We start from the raw sequence: 12,758 nt of genomic DNA, 5'->3' as shown, positions 1-12,758 counted from the left end.
CAGTGACAGTTGCCATAGTAATATAGTAGGCTTATCTAACTCTGCTGCTGCCGCTACATATCAGTAAGATGTGTCACGTGGCGCCTTCCCAGCATCACTTCAAGGGAATGGAGTGCTGAGCAGTTGGTGCTGCTCCATCCCCTTAGCTTAAAGGGAATCTGTCAGTGCAATGGACCCTTGTAAGGACAGAAAACACCAAAAGGAGGCACAGGGCTAGGACATTTAAACACCCTCAGTTCCTTTAACTACAGAAGCACCCTCTGCTGGAATTATCATGGAGGATGTAATGGAAAACAAGTCTCACATATCTCCTTTGATGGAAAAATAACATTATAGCCTAATACAATGATAGGCAGGAAGCAAGACAACAAAAAAAACTAAGCATCCTGCTCAATATTCAGCTGTGGAATCTACTGCAATATCTGCAGGTCCCACAGTCTGAGGGCCAGAAAGTGGGAGGAATGAGTCAAATAACCCCTTTAATTCACTTACGACAACACATTACACCTGATTTACACATCTAAACACATTCTTAGGGTAAGTTTACACTGTTTTTTTTTGGTTGGGATTTTGAGGCCGTATTCGCCTCAAAATCCTGACCAAAAAGACGACTCCCTTTGAAATCAATGGGAGCCGTTGAGGTGTTTTTTCAGAAGCCGGAACAAGCCGATGCTCGTTCTTTAGGCCGTTTCGCCTCGCGATTCGGCCTGAAGACACTCCTTCCTCCCGACTAGACCCATTCATTGGGCCTAATCCAGAGCAGAGCACGCAACTGGATGCCAGTGCACTGGCATTCAGTCGCGGCTGCCCATTTTTTGGATCGGAACCTGAGGCGGCCTCTGCCTCAGGTTCCGATCCAAAAAAACCCGTCTGAACTTACCCTTATACATTGTCAGTTTGAAGATCTTCCACTTTTAGTAGCCATACAACTCTATATCACCAAAATAACAACTCCATCCCTTTATAAAGGTTAACATGCTGGGCAGTATTTATTTTATTTCATTTACAAATGTATAAATATAGTTTCAGTGCAAAGGAGAGGAGCCAACCATTAAACACATCTACCCTCCACCTGTCCTGTGAGATGCAAGCTGTATTGTTCATGCACCAAACAGTCTTGGTAGGATTGGGGAGAACAATAACAGTTCAATTTCATCAGTTATTTTGTTACTTGGCCTTTAATGCAGTATATCACACACTGATAAGTTGGTTACACCAGTTATTCTCAATTGCAAGTTATTACCATAAGAAATTGGATCTGAACTCGCTTATGAGGAATACGTTCAATGGAAGGACCTTGAATTATGTTATAGATATCCAACATAAGTTTATGCACCCAGCCCATGGCAAGTCTGTAATGCAGGTAACTTATCGCTTGCGCTCTCCTTTTTGTGTGCGTTTCTTCTCCTTTTCTTTTCGATCCTGCTTGGCTTGTTTGTCTTTATCCCGCTGCTGCTTGTCCTGCTCTTTCTTCTTTTGCGATGCCTCCCGCATTGCATCTCGCTCTAGTTTCCTGGCACTCACAAGATCTTCTAAATTAGTGTTCTTGAAAAGTGCTGGACTGAAGTTAAAGATCCTGCGGGTGTGAGGATATATATGCATGTGTTCGAGTTTTGTCAGTGCAGTAGAGTATGACCAAGGAGGCCCCTATAAACATCAGTTCAATGAACTTGCCAAAATCATCAGATTTGGCTAGTACAGTATACATCTAATGAACTTCATTAGCAGGAAAACCTGTCCTTTGGGATCATCACTTTAAGGGGGCATTCACACAGAGTAAAGTGGCGCTGATTCTGCCACGATTCTGCACTTTTTCTCTCTCCACATGTTTTATGCGGTTTCCTTTAGGGAAGGGGACAGGCTGGTGAGGGCTTCCAAGCGGACTCCCCAAGTGCAGATATGAATCGGGCCTCATTTGGTTTTGCTCCTATCATATTCAAGCAGGGTCCAGTGCTTACCTTTCCATTGCTGTCCCTCTGTAATCTTTCCTGAGCAATGTGAAGTTATAAATGTCTAAAAACATAAAAAGTCATATGCAGAATATCCTAAGTGGTCATGGTGGGCGGGAGAAGCCTCAGTCTAATCATGCTGTCCACTTGCTAATTCCTCCTGATGTGACTATCATCTCCCTCTTGACATCAGAGAGTGAGAGGACTATGAGTGAGAGGTCAGTAACTTCCATAAGGTGTGATTAGCAAGGAGATAGTGTGACTTGGCTGAAGTTTCTTCTGCCCACTGTGACTACTTGGTTTAAACCACATATGACTTTTTATGCTTTCAGACATTTATAACTTCACTTTGCTGAAACAAAAAAGATTACAGAGGAACAGAAATGAAAACGGAATTACTTGATCCTACACATCATAAAGCCAGTGTATGACGGAAAATCCACCTAAGAGGTCTTTAATAGCATTTCACTAGTATACACCTTGTCCAATAGTGCTGATCCCAAAGTAAAGGGATAAGAAGCACTAGAACAGCACTATCCCACCTTATTATTGCTCAGCATTTCCAAAGCACGCGAGTCACAACTCTAGTCAGACGCGAACAGACGTCATGGAGCATAAGCTTCTGTCACTTTCTCCGAGAAACTGTAGGGGGCTACACTGCTTGCATATGAATGGTAAACTCTAGTGATATGTTCAGTCATCTATAAGACAATCCCTTGTATAAAAATGCATCTAAAAATTCAACTATTAGCTTTCTAAGGCTATGTTCACATCAGGTTTTGAGCATGTTGAGTGTATACTGTACATTGGTAAGATCTCCCCATATATATGGCCAACATAATGCTGTGAAATACCATCATGAGATACATTAAAAATAAGTTCCATTTATAATTTTAAAAAATGTATACTTCTATATAGTAGCAATGTTTACTTTTTTTAACCTCTGTTGGCAGTATATATATATACATATATATATATAAAACAGATTACGCTGTACTTCCAAATAAATAATAAAACATAACTTTTAATAATATTGTTAAAACTCCCAATATGGAGGCAAATTAATTAAGAAGTCTAAACATCCACTCTAAAGATTGGGTATCCCTTGTGTTTGCAGCACAATCATCTGGAGAGAGTAATGAGATGACAACCTCTCCTCCAGGTGGATGTGTGAAGCTACAGTTCACCTGATAGCCAATAACCAATGACTCTGACTATTCACTATACTTACTGTGTCTCAGTATTTAATTATGCAGTATGTGTGTGCTGAGGTACCATGTTTAACTAATGCAGTCAAACACACCCTAACAGGACACCAGATAGTCAGATATCCAATCTCCCACTGCCACTATGATATATTCCCCGTGGCTAGGTCAGTGCCAGTTCGTAATTTCAATATTTATTTTTTTTATTTTAATGTAGATTGTGAGCCCCACATAGATGTCCTTTTTTTTTCCCCCCTATCAGTATGTCTTTTTGGAACATAGGATGGAAATCCATGCAAACACGGGGAGATCATACAAACTCCTTGCAGATGGTTTTTGCCCTTGGCGGGATTTGAACACCAGGACCCAGCGCTGCAAGGCTGCAGTGATAACCACTGAGCCACCGTGTGGCCCCATAATTTCAATATTATGTTCAGATCTCCTGCTGTTCACAGCTATATAGAGTCATCAAGTGAAAAAATATGCCCCGATTCCTCCCTTTAGCAAACTCTTAGGCAGCTGGACTAATAGTAGTATATGCTATAAATATTCTCTATATTTTTACTCTACGCGTTTCCCCTGTGTTCTCAGGTTCGTCAGGAGTAATGCACTAACTATCCTGCACCCTAGATGTTATAGTGAGTGGCCAAGCTAGTTAGGAGATAGAAAAATAATAAATGCAGTGATAACTGCAGTTCCCGGCGTAGCTCTGATGGTAACAATATTATTAAAAGTTACGTTTTATTATCTATTTGGAAGTACACCGTAATCTGTTATATATGAGCTTCTGACGGTGGTAGACCTCTGTGGCTTCTGTTGACAGTATAGAATTCTATGGATACATCTGACTAGGCGCTTTTGCTAACCAAAACTAGGCTACAGAGGTGATATGAACATAGCCTAATTGGTTAAACAAAAAAAGGGAGAGAATAAATCACACAGTATTGCCCATGGCAATCATATAGTTTGCAATCAATATTTTGGAAAGTTTCAAAATAGAAAGCAGCATCAGACTGGTTTCCACAAGGAATCCCATTGTTTTCTACTGAAGTCGTATGGTTCAGCGATTCAAGTCACCACCATAACACCTGTACTCTTCTCTGTCTGCTATCAGGGAGTCTTAATATAAAACAATACATTACTTCCTAGAAGATATATATGAATATATAGTGTAATTTCTGTATAAAATCAGGATACATTTTTCACCGCTTGGGGCATAGCTGGCAGTGTCTTCATCTTCATCTGCAGTAACAATAATTAAGGAAATAATTTGTTTTATTAAATATTGTCACACACATATACATACAACCAAAAAGAAAGATACACCGTAAAGCAGGCTCTACCCTTCACATAACTATTGGGTGAATGCTCACCGTGCAGTTGACAGCTATTCTTCCCACCTCTGCACATCCAACCTTGACTTAGCTGAATGTACATATGTTTTCAATTGGGGAGAGGGGAACAAGTCGCTACCAGACTCCTCTAACAGTGACTTATCTTCCCTGATAACAAAAGAATAGGCATGTTCAAATCCAAATTGCCTAACCTTTTATCCCCCCAAAGCTGCCAAGGGGAAGGGGCGAGGAATCAAGTGGTTCTACTTTAGGTTGTTTGTGTTATTATTGATGGAAGGTTAGAGGTTAGTAGCAGACAGCAAGCAGCTTTCCTGGTTGTACTGGTTCCTGGTTCTATTTTTATGTGATCTGTTTAGCTGCATCATGCCCTGTATTTCCAGTCCAGGGTTTCTGCATCTCCTATATTATGTTCATTTGGGCTCTCTTCAGCTATTTGTTTATTTTACAGTTACTCCTGGCAGAATTGCATGTAAAACCAGTAGTGCTAGTAATGGATAGGGGAGGGGGCAGACTACTCCTTATTGTACACCCCCCCAGCCTGTCAGAGAAATGTAAAATGTGCTGAAGCAATAATGTGGCTATTAATAGCAAAACTAACCATGCATGAAGGCTTATATGACCAGAAAACAGACTGTCCAGCAAGATCCTGCAGAGATACTCAACTTTTCATGAAAACTCAGGTACCTTCAAGTAAAATAGCCCAGGAAAGGGGCTGTTTGATTAATCCCTTCCCATCGCAGCTATTTTTAGATTTTTGTTTTTTTACCCCATCTTCCAAAAGCCATAATCAACTGTTCATATTCAATAATCAACTGTTGAATTCAATACACTATGTTCAACAGGTTCCTGACTATCCTAGTAACAGATTGCCGGGCTTGGATGTCATTCCCTGGAACAGTGATCCATTGCAAAATATCAGGAGCCATGCACCACTGGGAAAATAGTGCCTCATTCAGCTTTGACCGAGGTTTTAAGAAGGTTAATGCCCATAATCAGGGAGGGCAGTGATCACAGGTTTTGTCACCATTGTAAAATATACTGGAGACATGGTGGCTACTCAGGATTTATATCCCCGACATCTACCATAATAATACAAAGTCAGGAAAATGTTGAAATAGGTATACCTAAACATCTAGTACATTTTAGAAATGAATAGTACAGGGTGTGTATATAATAACTAACTATCTCTGACCATTATAGGACTTGTATTCTGTTGCCCATAGAAACAAAGTAGAGGGAATCTGCTCACTGTCACCCAGCAGCTACGGCCCTATTCACATCTGCGTTTCGGTTTCTGTTTGGGGAGTCCGTTTTGGAACCCCCCGAACGGAAACCTATACGCATAAAAAAGCAGTTCTCTAAAGAAACCCGCAGACCCCATAGACTATAATGGGGTCTGTATGGTTTCCGCAAAAAACATGCAGAGAGTACTGCTTGCAGAAATCCCCAAACGGAAACCCGAACGCAGATGCGAATAGGGCCTAAGGTAGGATAATATGGAACATTATAGAAAAGTAGAAAAAGCGAATGCAGTCCTGGAAATACGGCATGTGTTTTCTGAAAGGGGTTCATTGGGTGTGAAAACGACCTTTGTGAACTTCCTTCCATTTTGGTCTAGCAAAATGGAATTAAGTAGATATTTTGACATAAAAGACACTTTAGCTGAGAATAGTGGAGCATGAAAAAGAGCCTTATAGGTGGAGAAAGGAATTTTTCTCTGATAAGATATACTCCAAAAAGTTTTAATAGTCGCTTTATGCAAAATTTGTTGAAAACTTAATAACTATTTAAGTGTCATAAGTAGAAAAGAACATCAGCAAGGACCAACTCCCCTGTCACTACTGAGCGACAGCTCCAACTAGAAGATTTCTTACTTTCCATTTGGACTACAGCTATAGCTCAATAGTTAAAATCAGTGGCTCCCCTGTAGCCGTTAGCGCAAGTGACATATCACCAGATACTGTCAGAGACTGGTACCCTGATGTAAGAAAGTGTCAGGAGATCTGTGTTTCTGCAAGGATCTAGAGCTCATCCCAATAACTTGCAGCAGCACCATATTACCTAGTGTGTACTTGGCCTGAGGGAATTCTCTTAATTACTTCCGCTTTACATTGAGGTCTATGGTGGACGGATGGACACAAATGGATTACCAATGAACGAGGGGGGGAGGGGCTACAGATTTGTCAAAAATTTAGGTTTTTTTTTTTTTTTTTTTTTTTACAGCCCCCCCCCACTGATTAATCTGTCTAAAAAGATGGATTCAGGAATCCGCTGTATAACGGTTTGGAATCAGTTATAGGACCAATGTGGGTTTGTTTTTTTAAATGGTTCGGCCTTGGATGGATGGAAAGAGCAAGTGTGAACCTAACATTAGGCTCAATTATTTTGTTTATCCAACAATTATTTTTGATTGCAATTTTATGCCGCTACATAGACACACTAGTGCAGTCAATGTAAAGGATATTCTTCATCATCTGTCACGTTGGCATACTGTGCCAGGAGGGCAGCTTTTCTCCGCTGCTCTTCTTCAGATACTTCTTTGGGTTTCACCACAATTTGTGCCTGTTTTTCTATCATACTGGTGAGAGCTTCCACCTCATCTAAAAAGAGACAGGAAAACAGTAAGACAAACGGTATAAACGCTCCTCTATTTTTCTAGGTTGTTATCAAAATTTTCACATATCCGAGCAATGAGAAAATCGAGTAATTCTGAATAAATATTGAGGCTAAGAATAAAGCTTTTAGGCTGTATTCAGCTGAGCCAAAATTCAGCTATGTATCTTGCAGGATTGTGCAGTACCGGTTTTTCCCTTCACCTCAATAATTGTATGGAACTGATGCTCCTGATAGTTCAATCTATGCAAAAAATTGAGCATGATGTACTCTGTTGTGTGAATAGACTCTTAAGCAATCTGGTGAATTTTTTTGTTCCCATTTGTTATGTACTTATTCCTCCTATACACATATATAATTCAGCTTGTATTACCTTATCTTAGGGCTGGGCGATTAACTGAAAAACAACAGGAAAACCAAAGTCGGCTTAAATAACGGATATGAACTTGCCGACATCCTATTTCACACGGCCATTGGCTAATGGATAGGTCACCAACTGTACACTAATCTGTATTGCTGATATGTGAATAATGAAACCATAATTCAGTAGCCTTGTGTGGCACATAAATAGGGAAAGTGATGTATAAAAAAGGAGGGTCCTAAAATAATTGTTCATTAATCATAATTGAAGTAAAATGTTCAAATTATCTGGATTTTGATATTGGTCATATTCTCCCAGTGGTACCTTAACTCTTTCAATCTGAACCCTTCCCTTCTGCTAGGTCATGTGACACTATGACCAGATAAAATGTACAGAAACTAATGTATAAATCCCCGAGAAGAGAAGCAGACAGACTGTAAAATGAATGGGGATGACCTATGGTATCCCGGCACTGCCACTATACAGGAGATGGAACCATCTGCTTCTGGCTCTGTCCACTGTATAGTTAAAGTGGTAGCTGTTCCTTAGATCAGCTAATCGCAAGGGTGTCTATTGACAGACCGCCACTGATCTGACAGTGATGATTTATCTTAAAGTGGTCATCTAGCATAAACTAGTAGTTGTAGGGTAAGACAGCAGGAAACTACCCATGTAAACAAATGCAGAGGATACAAAGAGCTCCCAGAGAAAGCCAGAAATGACTCAAAACACTGATAAAGGTATTTGAGACCACTTATTATCCCTTTAATAGCACTAACAGACCTTTTTAAAAATAAATAAATTTTTGCCCAGAAAGCCCCTTTAAAGATCGATCCTGAAAATGCAATTGCCTGGGATACACTTTTCACTCCTGGTAGGACAAGTTCCTCTGAGGAGGCTTACATACACACTAGGGAAAGGTAGCTACCAGTTCCCAGTAAAGTGACTATCAAAACCCACCTATAGTCAGGACTAGTCAACTATGTTCTGCAGGCAGGTGTATAGCAGTGACCCCTTCCCACTGACACACATGCACTCTGAGCCAAACCAAGCAGGCATGTGTATGAGAGTGTCAGGAGAAATATTTCTCGGTCAAATGAATATTCATCAAAGCCACTTGAAGGTGCATGGGTATTCTTACAGACACGGTGTCACATATAGGTTACCTTCTGCTTTAGCGTTGACTCTTGCAGCCTTCTCAGCTTCACACCACTTGGTGACTATCTCTAGACAGACTTCTTCTATGGAGTCTTCTTCCTGGTACAGTAAAAGACATTACCGTCTGAACAGTCTCCAGATGAACACTACATAAAGGAGAAAAATGTCTAATGTGGAACAACAAGTGTCAAATGAAGGTCTCAACTACTTTTTATACTTTTTAGCAATTTTGCACACATGGTGGTTTATCTGTCCTAATTGTTCATCTACCAAATAAGGTTTGCTTTAATTTGTGGACTGTTTTTATTTTTTATAGTCAGAAAGAAGAAGTTGCGGCGCTCCAATGCTAAATTCTCTGCAAAAAACTCTACAAGGAGAGGAATTGGAGACATTTTACCACCTCAAAAAAAAATAAAAATAAATGGCAACCACCTTAAAGTTGATGTGGTTTCTGCAGTACAATGGAACGTGTGGTCAAGTTTTAATTTTCTGTTTTGGGTTTATATGCTCCATACAATGGTGTTATTAAAGTGTGACATCATGCGCAGCAGTTTTCACAGTGATTCTGCTGGTCATCAAATTTTGTCATGAAAGACGAGATTGGGAATTGCTGCAGCTCGATATAAATATCTCAATCCTGAATGTTTTTTCTCATTGATAAAGACAATATTAGTGTTATGTAAAAGATGAGAAAAAGCACTGTCCTGTTTTATAAGGGCAGAGATATAACTGTTTAAAACGACCCGCCCAAACTTATTCCTATCACAAGGTTCCTATATTGGTAGCAGAAGGAAGGAAGTAAGTGAGTGAGGGAGTGCGTAAAGGAGACAGCAGGCAAAGCTGCTGAAAAAGGAGATGGGGAACCCCTTTAAATTCCTTCCGCTGGGTAGCATGATGGCTCAGTAGATAGCACTGCTACCTTGCACTGGGGTCTTGGTTTCAAATCCAACCATGTGTGACATCTGCTCTGAATGGAGTTTGTATGTTTTCCCAGGGTTTGCATGGGTTTCTTCTCGGATGTCGAAACAATATACTGACAGTTAAATTGTCTCCCTATAGAAACAACTGAACCTTGCGGGTTTTGGGGATGATCACCTGTATGACAGCCACAAACTCACTTACTCCACAATACTCCCTACGCTTTGAGTCTCCATGAGAGAAGTGCATTACAAGTGTTTTATTCGCGAGAGAAAAGGCAAAGACTACAGATGGGACAGAACTGGATTTCATGCAAAGGAACCAAAATCCATGACTAAAGTATATAACAACATTTATTAATGTTACAAATCCTGGCAGAAAAAAAGGTTGTTGGAAAGTTTAGTTACACTTTAAGATCTATTTTCTGATACCCTTCAAGGTAATACATACTAGACGTCTACAGCATGAACAATCTGTCCCGCTTCACCTCTTTGTTGGGTTAAGGATTAAACTTTCAAAGCTGTGCACATGATGCTTACTCAAGTTTAGCCCTGGGCGGTGAAAGGAAAGAGGGGGTGGAAGATTAAATGAAAACTGCAAAAACTTGCAATGGCTGCAAGAACCGTAACGGCCAACGCTCTCAGAAAAGGTGACTGACCCAATAGTGCCCCCAGGGTAAATTTAGTCTGTTGTGGCATAATAATTAGGGGAGCACCATATAAGCAATGCTACCTCCTGTGCCCCCCTTCCCCATAGATTGTAAGCTCTTGCGAGCAGGGCCCTTAGTCCCATTGTGTGAAGTGACTATTTCACTGTAATGGATCTTTTTGTCTGTACTTGAACTCTACAAATTGTAAAGTGCTGCAGAATATGTTGGCGCTATATAAATAAAATGTATTATTATTATGTATCCACTGAGGTGCGGTTGTCCATGGCAGTATCAGGACGCTGACTTCTAATGGGCGGTGGAATCTGACAAGGGGCCATGAGTAACTACTCCACCTTTCATTTCTATAGATCTTCTCCATTATACTATGAGCTGGAACTTCCACCCACCCTATGACTGTTGATGTAGGAACAATCCACGCTGGGTCTTGTAGTCCTACCAGTATTGGTAGGACTAGCTAAACTTATCCTTGAGGAGGTGAGAGGGGATTCAGCGCTTCCTAATAAGGCTCCTCAGCACTGGGGACACATCACAGCCCCCGCCCCAATATTATCTCCCCGACCATCCCAACTCTAGACTCTAAACTGAGACTCTGCAGCTGTTGTGTAAGACAACTACAACTCCCAGCACAGCAACAGCTACAGTCTGACAACAGGTAGAGAGTCGGAGACTTCCAGTATGGAGACCGTCCTGCGCTGTACTCACTAGGAAAGCAGACAGGATGCCTCTGAGCGCCTCGTCCCTCTCCTCAGGATTGTCCTCCTCCCGCAGTACCCCCTTGATATATGCCGGGTACACTTCTGGATCCATCCCCAGAGCCTCAAGCCGCTCGTCTAGCCATGCCCCAAAATCACCGGCTGCCACCTGCTCGCTGGGCGCCGCCATCTTCCAGCCGGGCTGGGGACCTACCCGAAGAGGAGGGGCTATGCGGCGCTCTTACAGGCAAAAGTCGAGACTCAATTGCGCTTGCGTTCTATTCGGCTCCGCTTTACGAGGAAGTTTGGTCCTGTTGTCTTGCCGTTAATGGTATGCTCAGGCGGGAGTGACTGAGTTTAAAATTCTGCTTTTCTTTGAAAGATTGATACGGAGGAGACGACTGAGAGACCGGGTGAGTGCTGGCAACCGTGAGGGCTATGGGGCACAGACGGCACATATAACCAGCTGTGGCGGTACTATAACTCCTCGAATCTATTTTACTTATGTAAAGTGTCCGAGCCTGCTGGGACTTGTAGTCCCTTTCTCTTTATTATAAAGTGACGTGTCTGTGGACTGCTTGGAGTGGTATTGGTTTCATATGAAGATGTTACTACATTACATTACTATTGTGACCATGGATGTGTATTCAATACTCTTATTATGTTGTGTTTTGTGTTACATCTTTGTAACTTTTTTTTATGGAGGAAAAATAAACAATAAGAATTCAACAATAAGACTTGCAGAGTGTGCAGTGCACCAGAGACAAATGGGAAAAGGGTATATATTAATAGTATTTATTCATATATCTTTTATATGAATACATAATGGACAGCCAGGCTTGATAATATATGCCCAAACCTTAACCTGTATCCCTATATATCAGCCAACGGCCAAAATAAGGCCCCCAAAATAAAGTAAAGGTCTCAAACAATTATATCTGTGTATCAAGCAAGTACTATGGGCTTAATAACGTTAGTGACCCACAAAATAACCAAATGTCCAACGCTCACAACTTATAACCTTCTAGAGTGACCAATGGCACAAATAAGAATCAATTACATCTATCACATAGTATTGGGCAAATCATATTACCCATGATAGGACCCCTGAGATGATGCCAGGCCCATAATAGCCAGTAATACTAAATTGTAGTAATGGACCCATTGGTTTATGTATGACTTTTTGTGGCAAACCTATTAATCAGGTTTTGTATCTGATAACATTGCATTATGCACTGCAGCTGTAGAGTACAATGTCTTTGACCTCCACACAGATATAGAATTATTTCTTTAGCACACGTGTAACATGTGCGATTTTTCTATACATTCGCATGCAGCCATCCTTCAGGTATGTCTAGTGCTGACTTTCCTTCACTATGAAACTCTCAAAATAGTCTGCGTTTGCAATACAATTCATTACCTAATGACTGTAGGTGTGCCCTTTTAACCCTTCCCATTTGCATACATTTTGCTGATCCTATACAAGGCAACAGAATATCCACCAGCAAGTCAAAAGCAAAAAATCTGCTGTTTGTGTTGTGACCGGACATGTCCAAAGACTACTGATACTGTGTAGGGCCGTGATGATGAACCTATGGCTGTTGCCCAGATCACTCTCTAGTGAGGAATCCACTACAGGATTCCCGGTTAGTAGGCGATCCCTTCTTACAGTTGTACGTGCATTTGCTCGCAGTCAAAAGGAGGAGGACGCCCGGCTGCTCTTCATGGGACTTCAGGTAAGTATAATTGTGTGTTAGGAGGGGGGCTACTATGGAGCACTTAATACTGGGTGGGCTACTGTGGAGCATTTAAAGGGGCTCTATCATTGGGAAAAGTC

General features: G+C 41.1%; 1 protein-coding gene across 1 annotated transcript; it reads right to left on the bottom strand.

Moving 5' to 3' along the window:
* Nucleotides 1–974: 974 nt before the first annotated feature.
* On the bottom strand, nt 975–11,146 carry CCDC43 (coiled-coil domain containing 43). Its single transcript, XM_075278660.1, has 5 exons — nt 10,932–11,146; nt 8,650–8,740; nt 6,974–7,109; nt 4,352–4,401; nt 975–1,556 (listed from the first exon to the last, which is right to left on the bottom strand). Exons 1-5 carry the CDS (start codon nt 11,109–11,111, stop codon nt 1,369–1,371), a joined length of 645 nt encoding a protein of 214 aa, XP_075134761.1. The 5' UTR covers nt 11,112–11,146; the 3' UTR covers nt 975–1,368.
* Nucleotides 11,147–12,758: the final 1,612 nt, after the last annotated feature.

The sequence above is a fragment of the Leptodactylus fuscus genome, chromosome 6, assembly GCF_031893055.1.
Source record: "Leptodactylus fuscus isolate aLepFus1 chromosome 6, aLepFus1.hap2, whole genome shotgun sequence".
Taxonomy (NCBI): Eukaryota; Metazoa; Chordata; class Amphibia; order Anura; family Leptodactylidae; genus Leptodactylus; species Leptodactylus fuscus.
This window is presented reverse-complemented; position numbering and strand designations above follow the sequence as displayed.

What these genes read in the sequence shown, in the direction of transcription:
- CCDC43 (XM_075278660.1), bottom strand. Translation starts at nt 11,111, where the DNA reads ATGGCGGCGCCCAGCGAGCAGGTGGCAGCCGGTGATTTTGGGGCATGG. An exon ending in GCATCCTGTCTGCTTTCCTA is followed by an intron (nt 8,741 to 10,931) that starts GTGAGTACAGCG and finishes TTACTGTACCAG; the next exon opens with GAAGAAGACTCCATAGAAGA. An exon ending in TGCCCCAAGCGGTGAAAAAT is followed by an intron (nt 1,557 to 4,351) that starts GTATCCTGATTT and finishes ACTTCAGTCCAG; the next exon opens with CACTTTTCAAGAACACTAAT.